The sequence below is a fragment of the Pygoscelis adeliae genome, unplaced genomic scaffold, assembly GCF_000699105.1.
Source record: "Pygoscelis adeliae isolate BGI_AS28 unplaced genomic scaffold, ASM69910v1 Scaffold263, whole genome shotgun sequence".
Classification (NCBI taxonomy): Eukaryota; Metazoa; Chordata; class Aves; order Sphenisciformes; family Spheniscidae; genus Pygoscelis; species Pygoscelis adeliae.
Genome location: NW_008824552.1, coordinates 1641755 through 1658734, shown reverse-complemented (window position 1 = coordinate 1658734; position 16980 = coordinate 1641755). Strand labels below are relative to the sequence as shown.

Below are 16980 nucleotides of genomic sequence, written 5' to 3'. Positions count from 1 at the left end.
CTGCAGGGGGACAGCCTGCCTCACCATGGTCTTCATCATGGGCTGCAGGGGAATCTCTGCTCCGGCGCCTGGAGCACCTCCTCCCCCTCCTTCTTCCCTGCCCTCGGTGTCTGCAGAGTTGTTTCTCTCACATATTCTCACTCCTGTCTTCTCCAGCTGCAATTGCTGTTGTGAAGATTTTTTTTCCCCTTCTTAAATATGTTTGTTATCCCAGAGGCGCTACCACCGTCGCTGATGGGCTCGGCCTTGGCGTCTTGGAGCCGGGTGGCGTTGGCTCTGTTGGACATGGGGGAAGCTTCCAGCAGCTTCTCACAGAAACCACCCCTGTAGCCCCCCCGCTACCAAAGCCTTGCCACGCAAACCCAATACAATAATAATCCTTCTCTCTGGGCTGAGCAACTGTTTCAGCCTAGAGTGAGCTTCTGCTTGGACAAGAAAGGGTGTCCTGGAGCTGAGGGGTTTTCAGCAAAAGGAGGTCTATGTATCTGCAGAGATCTCTTCCAGACATTCATTTCTGCCCCAGAATTGTCCTTGCTGGGTTATGCCAAACTTTTTAATTTCCAGCTCTGAGTGGTTGCAAGCAGAGCCCAGCCAGCCTTGTTAGCTGTGTCCTCTCTGACCACAAGGTGTGGAGCTTCACCCAGCCCATCAGGAGCTACCTCTGATGCAATGATCTCTTCTGGGGGGAGAGCACCACTTCCCATGTGTCAGAAGGGCACCCAGACCTAGGGACTCTGGGTGTTCCTTGGAAAACTTCTCTTCTTGACCTGTCTAGGGAAGGAAATTTGGTCCTTTCACTTGTCCGGTGCTCTCCCTTGAATATGGACAGCGTGGTGAGGCTGGCAAGTGGAATAACTACATCGCTCGCAGCTCAGATATTTCATCTGTGCCAATTAGGTGCATCTGCATGCACAGACAAGTTCAGCACTGACTTGTGCAGTGATGGGCCCAGGAGGGAACAGAGCTATTTTTAACTTCCATCTGTCTTTCTAATGACTGACGCTGCCACCCAATTTCCAATTAACTATGTGGCTGCAGTGATAGTGTTATCCTCGAGCCTCTGCCAGCTTGGCTAGATCCAAAGGAGGACCATGCTGTCTTCTCCTTGGATACTGCAATGGAGAGCAGGAGGAAAAATAGACAAAACATATACGTGGGGTCGTAAAGTGATAGTTCTCACCCAGGTTTTATGGTTCCCTATTGAAAATGCATATGGCTGCATCTGTGCTGCTCTGATGCTTTGGTAGATGAGTGTCACTGAGTTATTAAACATGGGTTAAAGCAATGCAATGCCCGGTGGTACTGCTGAAGGTGATTACCTGGTTGGGCCCAGCCTCTGCATGGCACAAGCCATAGAACTGCCCAGCTTGGTTCCTGCATCCACTTTACATCTGGCAGCTGAGCACGTTAACAGTAATTAATTTGACACGCTTTTGAAGCGTGGTATGAACTTAGGGAAATCCTTGCCTTGGGTTGGAGTAGATGTAGCCCTGATAAAAGAGGGTGAGTAAAACTAGTCTTATCCATGGGAACACGGGAGGCTTCTCCAGTGCATCCTGTCTGCACTGTCAATTTTATGTCCTTAGTTCTCTCTGTGCTCTGAACTGGGCAGGGAGGACAGGCTTTCAAGGATACACCATGTCTCTTCCCGTGACCCCTTGGCCTGATCCCTTTGTATCTCAACCCTTTTCACCTCTAAGATTTTGTGCGTTACAGCCCTCTGGGCTTGCAGACAATCCTGAAATGCGTTTGAATAGAGATGTGGGAAGCTGTAAGTGTCTCCTAGACAATTTGTATGACAAGCAAGGCAGTCTCTCATGTGATTTTGCTTCTGGCTTGGTGTAAACTGGCTGTCTTGTGTCACCAGCATTGTGAACAGTCTTTGCCGTAGCCGTCCTCTGTCTCGCTCCCTCCGCAGGTGATGTGGCTGCCGGACTCGGAGAGGCAGCTGGTCAGACAGATTGCGCCGGGTTTCCAGCAGACTTCTGGCCTCAAGCTGGACGCAGAGCGCATGAGAGAGAAGGGCATTGTGAAGCTGAACCTGCGTTACACCAAGGTCACGAACGAGGATGTCAGGTACAGCCTCCTGTTTGGACACTGCGTGATAGCCCATGTGCTCCATGGCAGGTGTCTACAGCTCTGTGCATCCTTGCTAACCTCATGCCCTGTGTGCATCCCTGGCTCAGCAGCATCTTTTCTGATCATCCCAGGCTGTCTTATCTGCACAGAGTCATGTTTTCAGAGGGACTTGCTCTTGAAAGCTTGAGCTGTGCAAGCTTGTCCCTACCCATCACCCAGAATCCAGGCTGTTTCCAGGAGCGCACAGCTGACTCTAACAACTCTATGTGCTAATTCAGTATATGATGATCCTTTTAAAAATACGAATATATGAATCGGCTGATTCTTATTACGCTGTCAGCTCTGGAAAAAGTGAAGGCTTTTCACACCGAGTACTGCCAAGTGCTGTTTCATCCTCATTAGCAGCTGCCCTTTGCTTCTGTTTGTCTGCTCCAGACTTGCTACCACAGAATTTTGATTAGTCCGAAGTCTGGATATGCTTTCAGAAATTTCTCTTTGCAGCGAATTCACCCATTTCATTATTGTCCTTTGTCAGCTATTTAGACTGGTCAGGTCTCCTCTCTAATGAGATTGGCAGCGTGGGGTTCCTCTCCTTCTGCTTGAGCCTGTATTTGAACCGTGCAGCGTGTTAGCTCCCAGCTTTGCCCTCTTCTCAGAAAGGGCAGATTGTCTCTAGTAGAGCTTTTCTATTTTTTAGAGTTCATTTTTTTTTCCCCAAAGAAATATTTGAAACAGGTTTGCAAAAGAAAAGTATCTTCAAAGGAGCTGTCTTACTGTATGTTTGGGCTGGAAGTAGAGAAGAGCTGAGCCCGCAGCTGTTTGGGAGCGTGGTCCTATTTAATGTAATCCAGTGGTGTCTTTCCGTGGCTGCCAGCAATTGGTCTAGCTGCTCACCCTTAAAACCAAGTCTGTGCTTTACCTGCAGGATAATTCCTGCCTGTTTTTCCCCTACCTATTTGCTCTATCTCATGGAGAGGAGCATATGCCTACTCTCTCATCTATCCCAGCTCATCAGCCCCAATCTCTCATTGATCCTACCTCAGCTGTCTCCAAAATCAGACCTGCCACCTGAGTGTTTCTTGAACCACTTGTGAAGGCCTTGTGGTGCCCAGTCAAATGTTGCTGCAGTCCTGCAGCATGAGCCAGAGCAGGCTCAGCAAGCCCTGGTATAACACAGTTTCCTCAGTCCCCCCAAAGATCAGCATCTGGATATAACGTTACTGCGACCACCTCTGCCCTTGAGAATCCCTTAGCCTTTGGAGCAACTTGATCATGTTGTGAGCTTTGAGATGTCCACATCTTGTACAGTGGCCTTCCACCTCAAAGTGCTTTGCTGATATTGAATTGCAAGGATTAATCTCTGTGCTGCCCATGCAAAGGAGATTAGTGATGCTTCTGCTTTGTAGATAAGGAAACAGAGCAATTTATGCAGATCGTATGGGTACAGGGAGTCCACTATCAGTGCTTGATTTGCTGCTGACAGCTCCTGTACCCCAGCTTGCAGTTTTAGCTTCTTGGAAAATGACCTCAGGAGACTGGAAGCTGTAACTCTGTGACCGTGCCCAAAACAAGGGCGTGGGAGTTGTAGGAACTGATGTTGGAAATGCAGTCTGTCAGTTTTTAATTAAGTAAATTGCCTACGAAGCGTTACAGGCATCTGAGCCAGATGTTAATTTTACATCAATAGGATGAGGCGGTTGTTAGAAAAACATGACGTGCCCATCATTCATGAGGAAGTATCTGAGATGGGCTGTGGCCTGGGTCAGATAGCATCCAAGAGGCGAAGAAAGCTTTCCAAGTCCAAACCATTTGATTTGCCATGCCCTTTGGTTGCTTATGAAGTGACCGCGTCCTGTTAAAAAAAAAACTATTTCATGTAATTCAAACCCAATAAATCTAGCCGTGATTACAGTGGTGGCTGATGGCAAGAGCTCTCCCCCTGGAGATGAGGGTCTGACGTTTTCTTGGGGGACTCACATCTCACCCTGTCTGTCTCTTGGCAGGGACTACACCATGGCGAACCTGAGCGTGAATCTCTACACTGTGAACGAGCCCTGGCTATACTCCATCCTGTGGTGCGCCGGCGTCCAGTCGGTCACCTCCGACAGCTCCCACGTCCTTCGCAAGGTGCCTTTTCCCATCTGGCTAATGGTAAGCACGATGCCTGGGAAGCTGCTGTGAACCCCTGGAAGGAGGCCTCAAGTTACGCCAGGGGAGGTTTAGATTGGACATGAGGAAAAATTTCTTTACTGAAAGAGTGGTTAAACCTTGGAACAGGCTGCCCAGGGAAGTGGTGGAGTCCCCATCCCTGGAAGTATTTAAAAGACGGGTAGATGTGGCGCTGAGGGACATGGTTTAGTGGGCATGGTGGTGTTGGGTTGATGGTTGGACTCAATCTTAGAGGTCTTTTCCAACCTTAATGATTCTATGATTCTATGATGGTATGCGGTGGAGGGGTGTAGAGGAGGCCGTTGAGCGCTGCAGCCATATGTCTAGTGGGTTTCTCCAGGAAGGTTTGGTTGGGTTCAATGTGCTACTGGGCTTGAGGGTTTTCACCCTCTGTGTGCCTGAGCCCTGAGATGGTAACGGATCAATGCTCCTCTTGCACAATCCCTTCTTTCAGATGGCCTCATCTCTCCCCATACGGGGTTGGGGAGCCTTGGAGATTGTGTTGCATGCCCCATTTAACCCACGTGATTTTTCCATTTTCCTCCGATGGAAAAACACCTTTCCAGACCTGCTGAGCAGCTGTTAGAGTTGCAGGAGAATCGGGCACACAAGTGAACCAGCAAACCTGGCTTCTGTGTTTCAGGCAGGCTTCAAAACTAGCTTTTTGCCTATTTTTAATACCAAATGAGGACAACTGTTACCTCTGGCTACCCCATTGCTAGAAAAGGAACAACCAGAGACCAAAGGTAGCGCCCTTACCCATCATGTTAGTCAGTAAACTCTCTGAAAACTCTGCTAGCACTTTGGGTCTCTGAACCAGACAGACATATTCATGTTGGAGTGGAGGCAAAATAATGAAATAGTTGAATCAAAGTATTCCCAAAACAAGAGCTCAGCTGCGGAGGTGTAAGTGCATGTGATGGAGGGGCTGTTTTCTGATGACAGGTCCTGTCAGGGGTAGGACAGGAGGCAGCTGTTTTACCTGCTGCTCTGGCAGATCTGCTTGGGAAAGGGGAGAATAAGATGAGCACAAGGAGACTTTAACGTTAATGAGTTATCTGCGTCCTTACCTGGAGGTAGGACCTCAAGATTACCGCCCAGATGGATGAACATCTATGCACCACGTCCTTAGCTTAACCTACTGCTTGTGCCTGACCACACAAATCCACGCTGGTGCGTGCTAAAGCTGGAGAATTGCAAATGGTTTTATAAAGGCTGAATCTGTTGGCGGAAGAAATTATCGTCGTCTGAATCGTGCTGCTGCAAACATCTGTCTTCCACTACAGCTGGCAGGAGTTGTGTGCACATCACTGGCAGCTTTTTACTCCAAAAGCCCCTCTGCCAGCGATGAGAAGCAGCTGATACTTAGAGCCCTCCTCCAAGGGCTCTCCCATCTGCTGGATTTCCAGCTTTGCTGTGAGTGCACAGTCTTATATCACCGGCAGCATAAAAATCCCTTGATTTCCTGCATATTGAACTGCCTGGGTGTTGTAATCGAACCAGCTTTGCCATCTGAGCCCCCTCCGCTACGTGGGACAAGGCTCAGGAGCTGGCGTGAAACTGTTGTTTCTGCCAGGCTGTGGCTGCCCAGTGCCCTTGGGGGCTTCACGGGGCTTTATCGCCAGCTGAACAGCGCAAATCTGTTCTGCTCCATTCACCCAGGGGCCATCTGCAATTGCAAAAATACATTTAACTTGTGTTTACGTTAAATAAAAGGAAAACCAAAGAAGAAAAAGGGACAGTCTCTCTCCCCTCTACTCTTGATGGAAAGCTGCTGGTAAGAACAGAGGCCATCAGACACGGCATAGAGAAGGGCTTTGAAAAGCTTGAGCTGGGATTCAGCCCCTAACTTGATGTCCTTAAAGCGGGTGCCCAGTGTGAGACCCCTCTCTGCAATTTTGGGAGTCTCCTTCAGAGCCAGGGTTTGAGTTGCTCTCTGCCCAGTTACACTGAATTGATGAAGGGTTTGATGCGCTGCAAAAGTGAGGATTTCAGGAGTAGGCGTTGTTTTAGGTTTAGTTTAAGTTTATAAAAAACAAAACAAAAAAAAACCCCAAAGCAAAACAATCCCACTGAAACAGCCCTGTCTAAAAAAGGGGAACTGGAGGTGAAATATAGCAAATTCCTGAGCAGGTCTTGGTGCGGATGGAGCAGGACAAGTTGTCTTCGTTACAGATGTTTGCTGACCCGTGCTCCCTCCTCTGCAGGGCTGAGGAAGCATCTGCTCACTGGGCATTCCTAATAACGATGTGTGTGGGGTGCATGTCTTTGAAAAATTCCAGTTTTCCCCTTTTGATCACCTTGAAATTCCATTTTTGTCACTTTAAACCTTGATTTGGTACCAAAAACTGCTAGCTTTGAGCTTTCTGCAGGACTTTAAAAAAATACACGTAATATCGGGTGCTGAAGTTTTCCCAGAAAGCTGTGTTTGTCTACCTGTTGCTTGGGGTATATCATAGGAAATACAACTTTTGCCCCACAGGAAAACCTGCTATTTGGGTTCTTCCGTTGTGAAATACCAACAGGTACATAAATGAAAAATTTAGATGTGCAGATTTTGTTCTAACTTAGAAGACTCTTGAGTTTTCATTCAAAATAGTTATGACGGCACTCTCCTGCCAAGAAAATGGGAAACATCAATTTTGTGTCTGTTGGTCTGAATAGATGCAGCAAATGTAACATTAAATGTCACCCTTCTGTAATTAAGCTGGAAAATACAAGGATTAAATCTCCATCAGAAGCATTGGCTAATTAAAGCATTGCCCTGCTAATTCTATGGTACACTTTCACAGGATAAATTGAGACACACAAAGATTTGCTGAGCAGAAAAACAAGTTGTTCTCTGCTGGGAGACAGAGGTAGCAGAGTCGATGGCTCCCAACTGGGTTGACACCATGTCACGCTACCATTGCATGAACTCATCTTTATGCATTATGTATTTTATTTCTGTAATGAAATATTACTTGTGTGCATTAGTGATGGTGTTGGTGGTTGTGATGGATCTGTCTGGTATGAAATCAGCAACTTTCTCCTGGTTGGGACTAGTCCAGGTTTGGGATAGGAGAAATGCGTTAGCGTCACTGGTGGCTGTCCTGGGCATCATCAGGAGTTGATTATTATTATCACTTTACTTTGTTGTCTTTCCTGGGCAGCACAAAAATCAATGTGGAGTAGTGTGCTTCTGTGCTGAGTTCAGATGATGGGTTCAGCTGGTGTGATGACCACAGCCACTTAGACTGGCAAATGAAGCCAGAGCTACCAGTACCTTAAAGGACAGAAATTGAGAAGTATATGCTTATAGCATGGAGACTGTGCGGAACAGCTAACATTAGCACTCAAAATGGACCCTGTGTGTCTCATGTGCAACGTCTGTATATTTCTGTGTTTTCCCACAGACTTGGATTTCCAAAGAGCATCCTACCCTCACCTCGAGGTACAGCTGAGATAGGAAACTTTCAGCCCATGAAGCTCTTGAGAAAATTTCAGCACACAAAAGGAGGGAGAGTTTAAAATTGTTCCTGTTTGCAGTTTTTCCTGATAACGTCATTTTGGATGACAGGCTAGCATTAGAAATGTCATAAACGTCATGATTTATATGTGACCCCTGCAGCTCTGTGCTTTTCTTTCTGCCCTGGTGGTAACTTCAGCAATGTGTGGTCTCTCTGCGATTGTACAAACCAGAAGGTTTAAGGTCTGCTTCTGTTTTTTGTCTTCCAGCCTCCAGACGAGTACCACCTAATCTGGATCACGTCTGATCTCATTTCATTTATCGTAATTGTAGGAGTTTTTATATTCCAGAAGTAAGTAGAGCGTTGTTACAGCTCGGCTCTCATGTATTTGTGGCGTGTGTTTTTGTTCAGAGTGTGGGGTGGAGATGGGAGAGAGGAGCACCGTGCTCCTCAGGCGCTTGGATTGCAATAGCAGGGAAACCGGTTATTAAAAAGCCCTACAAAAACTGCAAACAATAATTCCACTTCTGAGATGTGACATTGAATTGGATGTAGTCACTACTTTTTAAGCAGAATGAGAGATCTCAAAACAGTAGCGATAGACGCCTTGCTCTGCTCATAAATGAGTGTGGGAGAGAAACTGTAAATGCTTCAGGGAAATGGACGTTGAGAAAAAGATTAAAATGCTTTAAAGGAAGAAGAGGAGATGTTTTGAGATTCCACCATTATAGTCTTCAAAAAAGAACATGTTATAGTTTTCTTAAATCAGTTTGTTCCCGTTTAGATGAAGAACTAGAAATATTATGATTTAGCAAATCAAATCAGCTGCTTAGTTTGATGCATAGAGAAAGTCTCTCCGTTTTCCAAAGAAAAGGGGGAGCCAGGATTTGATGAGGGCACGGCAGAAGCCTCTCTGTTAGCCAGGGTGCCTGAAAACAAAGGTGGAGCATAAAAGCTAGGAGCAGAGTAAGTTAAGACACTGATAAATCAGGAGAAAGTAAATCAACTTCCTAATGGCAGAGTTGGCCAAGCTACTCGCCTCTTGATTGTACTGAGGAAACCACGGTGTCTTCCCGGTGATGTGCCTTTTCTCCTAGGAGACGTTTTAGCTGTCAGTGGTGACAGTGTAATAACCCTCTCTGGGAAAAAGCGTGAGCTCGGAGAGAGATGCGCTCCCTCCAGTGAGAAGCAGCAGCCTTCTCGTGGGAGAATGTGTCATTCTGAAATTGCATCCCCTCTTCCCCGGCTCTATAATCTCATCTGCTTTGGCATGCACAAACGGCTGTCCTAGAAACATCAAGGGACCTACACTTTCCTTCCTTCTTGATATCCGAAATGCCTTCGCGTTAGGAGCAGCAATTTAATTTGCTTCAGCTTCATGAGCTAGTGATTTTGCTGTCGCACTGTCCAGATCGTCTGCTTGCAGCAATCTCTTTCCTTCCCCGGCGTGCCACGACACCTGGGTGCGTAATTACCCGGGTATTTTTGCCATGTTACAGTAGGCTGTTGCTCCTGCCAAGCACCCGCTATGGATTTGACTTCAGGCCAGATGTCGGGTCTGTTTATAATTGTGTCTAAATTCATGACTTGCACAGTCCCACGCTGGTAGACCTGTGCTCAGGGGGTCCCCAGTTCCAGCATGGGATAATGGAGTTAGCAGCAGATTCAAAACTTTCCTCTCAGATTAGATTTCCCAACAGTTAATGAAACCACTAACCAAGATGAGATTAAAATTTTTCTAAGAAGTCTTGTGATCTGAACAGTGGCCGATTAAACCTTTCCTCCAGAAGGGCCTCGTGGCTCTGTTGTCTGGAAGCTTCCTCCACTCCTTTAAATTCATCAGTTGGTTTAATAAGAGATGTCCCTGCTCTTTAGACCTGGTATGTCTCTGTCAGAAACAGAAATGCACAGAGGAGTCTGGAGGCAGGGACTGACCTCTCTGAAGAGCAGAATTTGAAGGCCAAGTTGATGAGATATTTGCAGTCTTGTGCGTCATCTCCCAAAGTCAGTTTTAGAAGGCCTTCCTGAATCACACCCGGGAGACCACAGCTGAGGAAATTAAACCGATTCAACCCGCTGAATGAGAACTATAGGTCCCAGAGCAGGGTGAAATGAGGCATGCTTGGAGAGAGGGAGAAGTCGCAGCTACGTGGACTTTGCAATAGCTGGACTTTTCCTCTCTGCACTGATTGAATTTCTTCCAGTTTGGAAGAGGTTTGACGGAGTAGGGGCAAGAGGAAACAGGGTAAGGAGGGAAAGCATTATTGCAGGATTTCTCTTCCACCCTCAGTGTAAGCGTGATACAGGTGAGAAGAGCTGGAAGCTGCCACCAGCTTTCCCCAGGGTCCATCAGCCTGGAGCACTGAGCTCGCTGCCCAGCCTCTGGACCTGACGTAGAAAGGCAGTTGCTTAGAGAGGTCTGGCCACGTGGGGTCCGTCTTAGCAAGGCCAAATGTCTTCTTTTGGATCTCTCCCTTGGGACGACAACCCCAAGTCAGTAGAAGGAAGAAGGAGAAACTCTAGCACCAGAAGTTGGACTTTCTGCGGCAAAGGGCTTGCTCTTCCAAGAGCCTTGTGCAGGAGAGACCCATTTCCCTGCTGTTCCAGTTTCTCCACCACATGAAAGAATTGGTAGCAGCGTTGAGGATATATCAAAAACAAATCACAGCAGAATTGCCCAACTACTACCTGCTGATGTGATTCAGCTCCGGGAAATGGGGCTTGGCATTTGGCCTTCAGTGTTGTGGTTGGTTTTTTTTGTTTTGTTTTTGTTTTCTTTTTCCCCGAGTCCTTTTTGGGGCAAAACAGAGCTGCTTCCTTCATGCAAGGATGAGGGGGTGGGTGGGAACAGAGCCACCGCTTCGATGTGCTCGTCCTCTCTCCTACGCATGGCTTGTCTCTCCTCCGTAGCCATGGGTAGGGATTGCTCCTGCTGTTCTGCTTCAGCCCTGGTGACAGGATCGTGGCAGCCACTCCGGAAGGGAAATATCAACTGTGATGACTTTCTAACTGATCTTTTTTTGCCTCTTTGCCTTGTTTATTTTCTTACTGCTCTGACTGTTGTGCATGTTCCTCCTCTTTCTCTCTCTGCTGCATTCTGGCATCTCACAGCTATCACATGATCAGGTAATTCTGGTGCTTTCCTCCTCTTTCTCTATTTCATTCAACCTTCCTTTCTCTCTTTCTTTCTCCCTCTCTGCTATGGCTTCACTGCAGACGGACAGGGCAGGACACAGTTTTTCACAGTGCTTTCAAACATCTGGCTTCAGAGGGGGACCATAAGGGTCTGAACATTGCATAGGCCATAGCCTCGAGCACCACGGGAGCCTGATGCTGAAGCCGGCGGATGTTTCGAAGGCAATCTGACCTTCTGTTACAATGATCCAAGTTGCTGCCTTTTAAAACAGCCCTATTCTGAGGTCCTGCAGTGTGTTGTAATTGGGAAATTCCCAGGGGGATGTAATGCTTTCTCCATGGAAATAATCTCATGCAAAATATCCCCTTCCTTCCTGCATTTACCAGAGGTTTTTGAGACCAACCTCTTCTAAATTGGCCAATTCTAAAGAAAATAATGTAACCTGTTCAATTATATAAAGTAGCACTTTTCTAGCCCTGGGAATGAATTAATAAGGCTAATAGCTGTAAAGGTTTGGCTCATCAATTGCTGCACTCGGGGCTTGGGATCTTTCAGGAGTGTCTTCCCAGTTACACCACTGTGAAACTGGAAATGCAGTGTGAAAATAAATAGCATTGCACCCAGGGAGGGAATGAGCCTGGGATGCTGGATTAGAAGAGCCATCAATTGGAAACCCAGATTTCTCCTTGTATTGGCCTTTTTCTCACCAGTCGTTCTCACCCCCTTGGAGGGAAGCACTGTCGCCTTTCTGCAGTAAAGCCTTCACCGCGTCTGTACTTGGACCAAACTCTTCACGTGTTACCTTCTCCATTCCTTCCGCTGTGTGCCATGGGGTTGTATTTCAGAGGACTTGGCTACTCCCTATCTGTGCTTATCTGCCCCTCTCCCTCTGCCCACCCACCGCCCCGGGGGTCGGGGTTGGCCACCTGCAAGTATTGCCTGCTCCACAAGGTGCCTTGGACTTGTGGTGTTACGTCCTCACGGCATCTCCCCAAAACAGGACCTGGCTACGGGGCCGGGCTGAACCCTTCTATGAGTGCAGGGAGGTTGGGTGTTTTCCCCTCCTTGCCTCCCCCTTGCTCCCTGGCTCGTGGATAAAGAGAAAACAGGCATGGAGGAGTTGGGCAGGCTTTAGGCAAGAGCGGTCGCAGGATGGGGACTCTGTGATTGCAGCTGGCTTGGCTCTTTGCTCGCTCCATCTTATCCCCTCAGTACCAATCAACCCCGTTTTATCCCCGACCTGCCCCTCTCCCATCCCCTTTCCCTGCCATTTAGCATCTCCCCTCCAAACCAAGGGTCCGGTGGCCCTAACACGGTGTATGCTGTCTCTATGTTGTTGTCCCAGTATTTTTTAGTCTGTTCCCACCCCGTGTCCGTCTGGTCCGCTTTGACGCCAACCTCCCAGAACAAGACCTACCTGCTGTCTGTCTGGCCTTTTTGCACGCTGCTGTCCTAAACGTGGCCGATCACGACAGAATCCAAGGGGGTAGGAGAGGTGCTATTTTCTATTAAACAAGCTTTCTGGAGACCCAAAGGCTACTGAGCGCAGCAGAGAGTATTTTGTATGATGTTGGAGTTGCATCGTGATTAAATGTACCGGTGGCCCTTCTAAAAAGGGTATTTCAAAGTATCCCTGAAAAATGGGGTCACCCTCTCTTAGCTTGTTCAGTCAGAGCAATGCACCCCTGTGAGAAGAGTCATCAGCCCCTCGTGCGTATTTAACCACCCTGGGTCTGACCGCAGCCACCATGTGAGGTGGGGAGCAGAGAGCGGTGGTCATTCCTCTTGGCAGGAGGAGAAGAGCCCTTGGTCCCTGCGCCCCTTTGAGGCTGGGCTGTCTGTGCCTCAAAATAGCCCATGCCGTCCATGGGATGTCTAGGACTTACGGGCAAGAGATCATCATGCCTTTTGGCCACGCAACCCAGCCTAATGCTGAAAAGCCTGATGTGTGCAAAGAAAAGACTCGTCGTTGTAGCAATAGGTTTTGGTTCTGATTATAGTTTAAGGAGGGTCTTATCCTACGCACTTGCAACCACATTGACCGTGGTGGGATCTGCCTGCATGGGACACTAAGAGCAAAAATGGTCGTCTTCCAGGTCAGAGTGGCTCAGCTTAGATGATGATGTCAGAAGAAAAATATTTTTTTTTATTTTTAATATTTTTTCTTTTTTATACTTTAATGTCTTTGCCTCCTTGTGCTTCCTCCGTGTTGCTTCTGTCCGTGGGTCTGTGAGTTGTGTCGTGTCGCCATCCCACCCCTTCTTTTCTCTGTGGCAGAGCATCCGCCTTCATCTGTACCCCCGTCAAAGCCTGATGGTGCAGTGTCACCCGCTGGGATTTGGGAAGGGGATGGAAACCCCCTGAAATCAACACCAGCTAGATTTTCCTGGAAAAATTGCAGAACCTCTTTTGTGGATGTTGCTTTGTCAGGCTGATGCTGTGGACCCAGGCTGGAGATGTGTGGGGCTCCTCAAATCCTCCGCTCCTGGGGCTGGGTAGGGGGTTAGAAATTTAAGAGAAGGTGGTTGTCACCTTTTAAAATAAATAAATAAATCATCTTCTCTTGTGTGGGTCAGCCACTAGATGGTGCCAGAAGATCAGAAACCCCGTAAGCCACCCTAAATCCCTGCTGTTTCTCTATCAAATAGCCTTATGGCATCCCTGGCTGCGGCAGGGAGAATGGGATTTACTTGAAAGCCTTCCTCTGTGGTCAGGAGGTAGGATGAATCCGTGGGGTGTGGGCTATGAAAGCCTGGCCTAAACAGCATCCCTTTGCAATGGGATCTTGGGTATGGCTGCTTTGTCTGAGCCCCCCAAGCCCTGTTTTCCCATTTTGTGGCAGCAGCCCATCTTTCACTCCTAATGCCAGCAGCTCTGCAGCTGAGGGTCTGCTACAGGGGTGCTCTCAGGCTGAAAAACAGCTTTAAAAGCGAAATTCCCCTTGAGCTTCCTGCCGTTGCTTATTACTAACATCAGTAATTTTCTTGACGTGCATTCGGTAATGAGAATAAAAGTCTGGCTAATTTTAAGTCGAGCCGAGTTCCCATCAGCCTCATATTGTTCACGTGGTGGAAACTTCTGGTGAACACTGAGTTTCATCAAGGCTTCAAAAGTGGAGGGTTTGTGTAGAAACATTTAAGTAAAGACCTGGCATTTGGGGAGGGAAGTGCGCTGGGAGAAATTACGTTTAAGGGCACTGTATGTGACAGCTTGGCACTGCTTGTACTTTCCTGCAAAGCAGCTCGTGTCGGTGTCTTTGCTGTGTCTCAGGTTTGAGACCTCAAATTGTCTTTGAGCTCTCATCTCCCACAAGCATGAGCATGTCACTCAGTGAGGAAAAGGTTATGGTTGCTTTACTTGGCTTGGTCTCTCGTTCTGTTCCCTCTTTCCAACCCTAAGAGTCAAAATAGCCCTACCTGCTTTGGGCAGCTGGATAGCTGATGCGATAGAGAGGGGTTTGGGGCGTCTGCAGTCCTTGGTGAAATTAGTGGAATTAAGATGCTCAAGGTGGTTAAAGATGACCTGCTTGTATGTCTGTACCCCCCTCTGAGATAACATGCTCATCTCTGAACATCCTTCTACCATGCGGGGTTGCGTAGGTGCAAGGGAGCAAAGGCGTGAGGGTCTCTGGGGACTTGTTGGTCTCTACATTGTTGGTGGCCACTTGCATTGAGGATGCTCTCGTGGCTGGGGAGACCAGCCCCTGATATACCCCTCTTGTCTTGCAGGTGGCGCCTAGGAAGCATCAGGACCTACAACCCGGAGCAGATCATGCTCAGCGCTGCTGTCCGCCGGTCCAGTCGGGATGTCAAGATCATGAAGGAGAAACTGATCTTCTCAGGTATGGATGGGGCTGGTCGGTCAGAGCCCTTTGCTCCATCCCTCAGCTGTCACCCTGCTCTCTGCTGATGGAGGAGGTGGTCTTGATACGGGTGTCGTCATCTGCTGGTGGGACGGGGTGACTGCTGCACTGAACCACTTGTGGGATGTGGTCATGGCTCATCCATCCCAAAGTGGTGCAGGTCTGAGCACTGATTTGCTCAGAAATCTTGCATTTAACTTCCCAAGTTATGCCATGCAGCTCTCTTACACTGTCCCACATCTCCGCTCTCAATTGTCAACAGTGTGTCCAAAGCTGTAAAACCCATTAAAATAATGGCACAGGTCACCACAAATAATGATGATGAGTTTGGGGTAGACCTGGAATTCAGTGGCACTATAGGTTGATGGATTCCTGATATCCTTGTGCTCCTCTCAGCATCTATTTGTGTTGGAACATGCTGGCAACATGTCCATCTCAGCCCACCTCTAAGAAAGATCTCAGAAATGCGTACAGGGAGGGAAACATTTAGCTTTAAAAGATTAAAGCTGGCGCATGAAGCTGGAAAACTCACATTGGAAGGAATGTGAATATAATCTCCCCTTGAGCTTTGTTATGAGTTTTCTTTCTTTGTATTTAGGGGCTAGAGACCTCCAGTGGGGATCAGGGTTTATTGTACGGGGCACACACACAGCAAAAAGACAACTCTTGCTTCAAAGAGCTTATTGTGTGAAATGCAGGCCTGATTCTGCCCTCCAGAGATGGTGAAAATCAGGTGTAAGTCCAGGGAACCCAGGGAGGGAAAGAAGCATTTGGTCACAGCAGAATTAAGCCTCCCCAACACGTCCTAGACATAAAATGCCCTAGACGTAAAATATCCTTAGAGGGTAGGGGATATATATTAAAATTTTGTGCCTCTGAAACAAATGTTCTTGCTTAGGGTGGGTGTTTGCAATTAAAACATTGGTGGTTGTGCGCTTTTCCCAGTGAAACCAGTGACTGTAGGAGTCTCCCCTTTTCCAGAATGGCCATTTGGATAGAGATTAAGTTCAGGTATTTTGCACCCTTTTGTGACAGGTGACTAATTCGGCCGGTGGCATAGCATCATGTGTATGGGAGTGTCCAACTTTGCCTCTGGTGGTGGCAGGATTGTCAGGGTCTGAAATTTAGAGGTGAGCTCCTATTTGGAGGCAGATCCTGTTCAGAACTGGTTTTAAATGGGTGCAGTGTTACCAAACCCAGGGTGAAATCTCTGTTAGGATCAGATGGATCCCATGTGGTGGAATTGCACGGCTTCTCAGTGTCTGTTTCCCCATCCATGGGGGGCTCCTGGGACTTGCACCCCTCTGACGATGTCCCCCTCCTTCTCTACCCTCCCCAGAGATCAACAACGGTGTGGAGACCACGGATGAGCTGTCTCTCTGCTCCGAGAACGGCTATGCCAACGAGATGGTCACCCCCACGGATCATCGGGACACCAAGCTGCGGATGAACTGAGGGGCTCCGTTCCAACCCACCCCGCGTTCGCTCTGGCAGCGAGAGCCGTGCTCTCCTGTTCGCTGCAGGATGGGAACCTTTGAGGAACTGCTGGTCAGGCAGAGACCCCTTCCCATACCCCATCACTAGCTGCTCCACCTCCCTGGTTGTGAGGTTGGGGGCTTATTTTTGTAAATATGTAGAAAATCTGAATTTTTTTGGTCTCTTTTTTTGAGTGTAATTTTTCCAGGGCATGAGTGGAAATACCGTGTTCATTAAATCTTCGACCTTACGGCTGAAGTTATTTGAATCTTGATGTGACAGCCTGAGTCCCTGTGGGGGTTTCTGGGAAAAACACGTTGGACGTGTCTCCCCTTTCTCCCCCTTGCCCTGCTCCACTCCTTCCCTTGGTGCAGCGACTGTGTAGCTGAACGTTGTGATGTTCTCGTGAAGTGTCGTTTTTGTTATGGTTTTTTTTGGTCCCCCCCTGCCCCTTTCCCCCTTTCCTGGGCAATGAAGTTTTAGCTCTAATGCAACAGGAGGCTGTTTGGAGGAGAGAAGCTTTCCTAGGAGAGGAGAGAGCACTGCTCTTCCCTGCTGAAGTTCAGAGCCAGGGAAGGGGTTGCACTGGCTCAGTCACTTGGGCACCTTCTCCCTGTCCCGTCCTCCTTCCCCAAAGCCTGGATGTTCGCAGGAGAATGGCCTTCTTGAAATGTCCTGCTGCAGTCTTGAAGGCAAATCCTGAGCGTTGGCTGAGAGGCCAGATTGGCCTCTGCTGGCAGCAATGCTTTAATTTTTGATTTTTTTCCCCCTTTTTTCTTTCTTTCCATCTTCTCCCTGAGTTGGGCTCT

The 16980-nt window shown here is 48.1% G+C and overlaps 1 protein-coding gene across 1 annotated transcript in view; it reads left to right on the top strand.

Moving 5' to 3' along the window:
• Positions 1–16150, top strand: part of GDPD5 (glycerophosphodiester phosphodiesterase domain containing 5) — a 116215-nt gene extending 100065 nt beyond the window's left edge. Inside the window, exons 11-16 of the mRNA XM_009321944.1 lie at positions 1919–2076; positions 4083–4230; positions 7966–8048; positions 10809–10823; positions 14562–14674; positions 16035–16150. Of these exons, the coding sequence (XP_009320219.1) occupies positions 1919–2076; positions 4083–4230; positions 7966–8048; positions 10809–10823; positions 14562–14674; positions 16035–16150 (633 nt within the window). The remainder of the gene's footprint in view (positions 1–1918; positions 2077–4082; positions 4231–7965; positions 8049–10808; positions 10824–14561; positions 14675–16034) is intronic.
• The last annotated feature ends 830 nt before the right edge of the window (positions 16151–16980 follow it).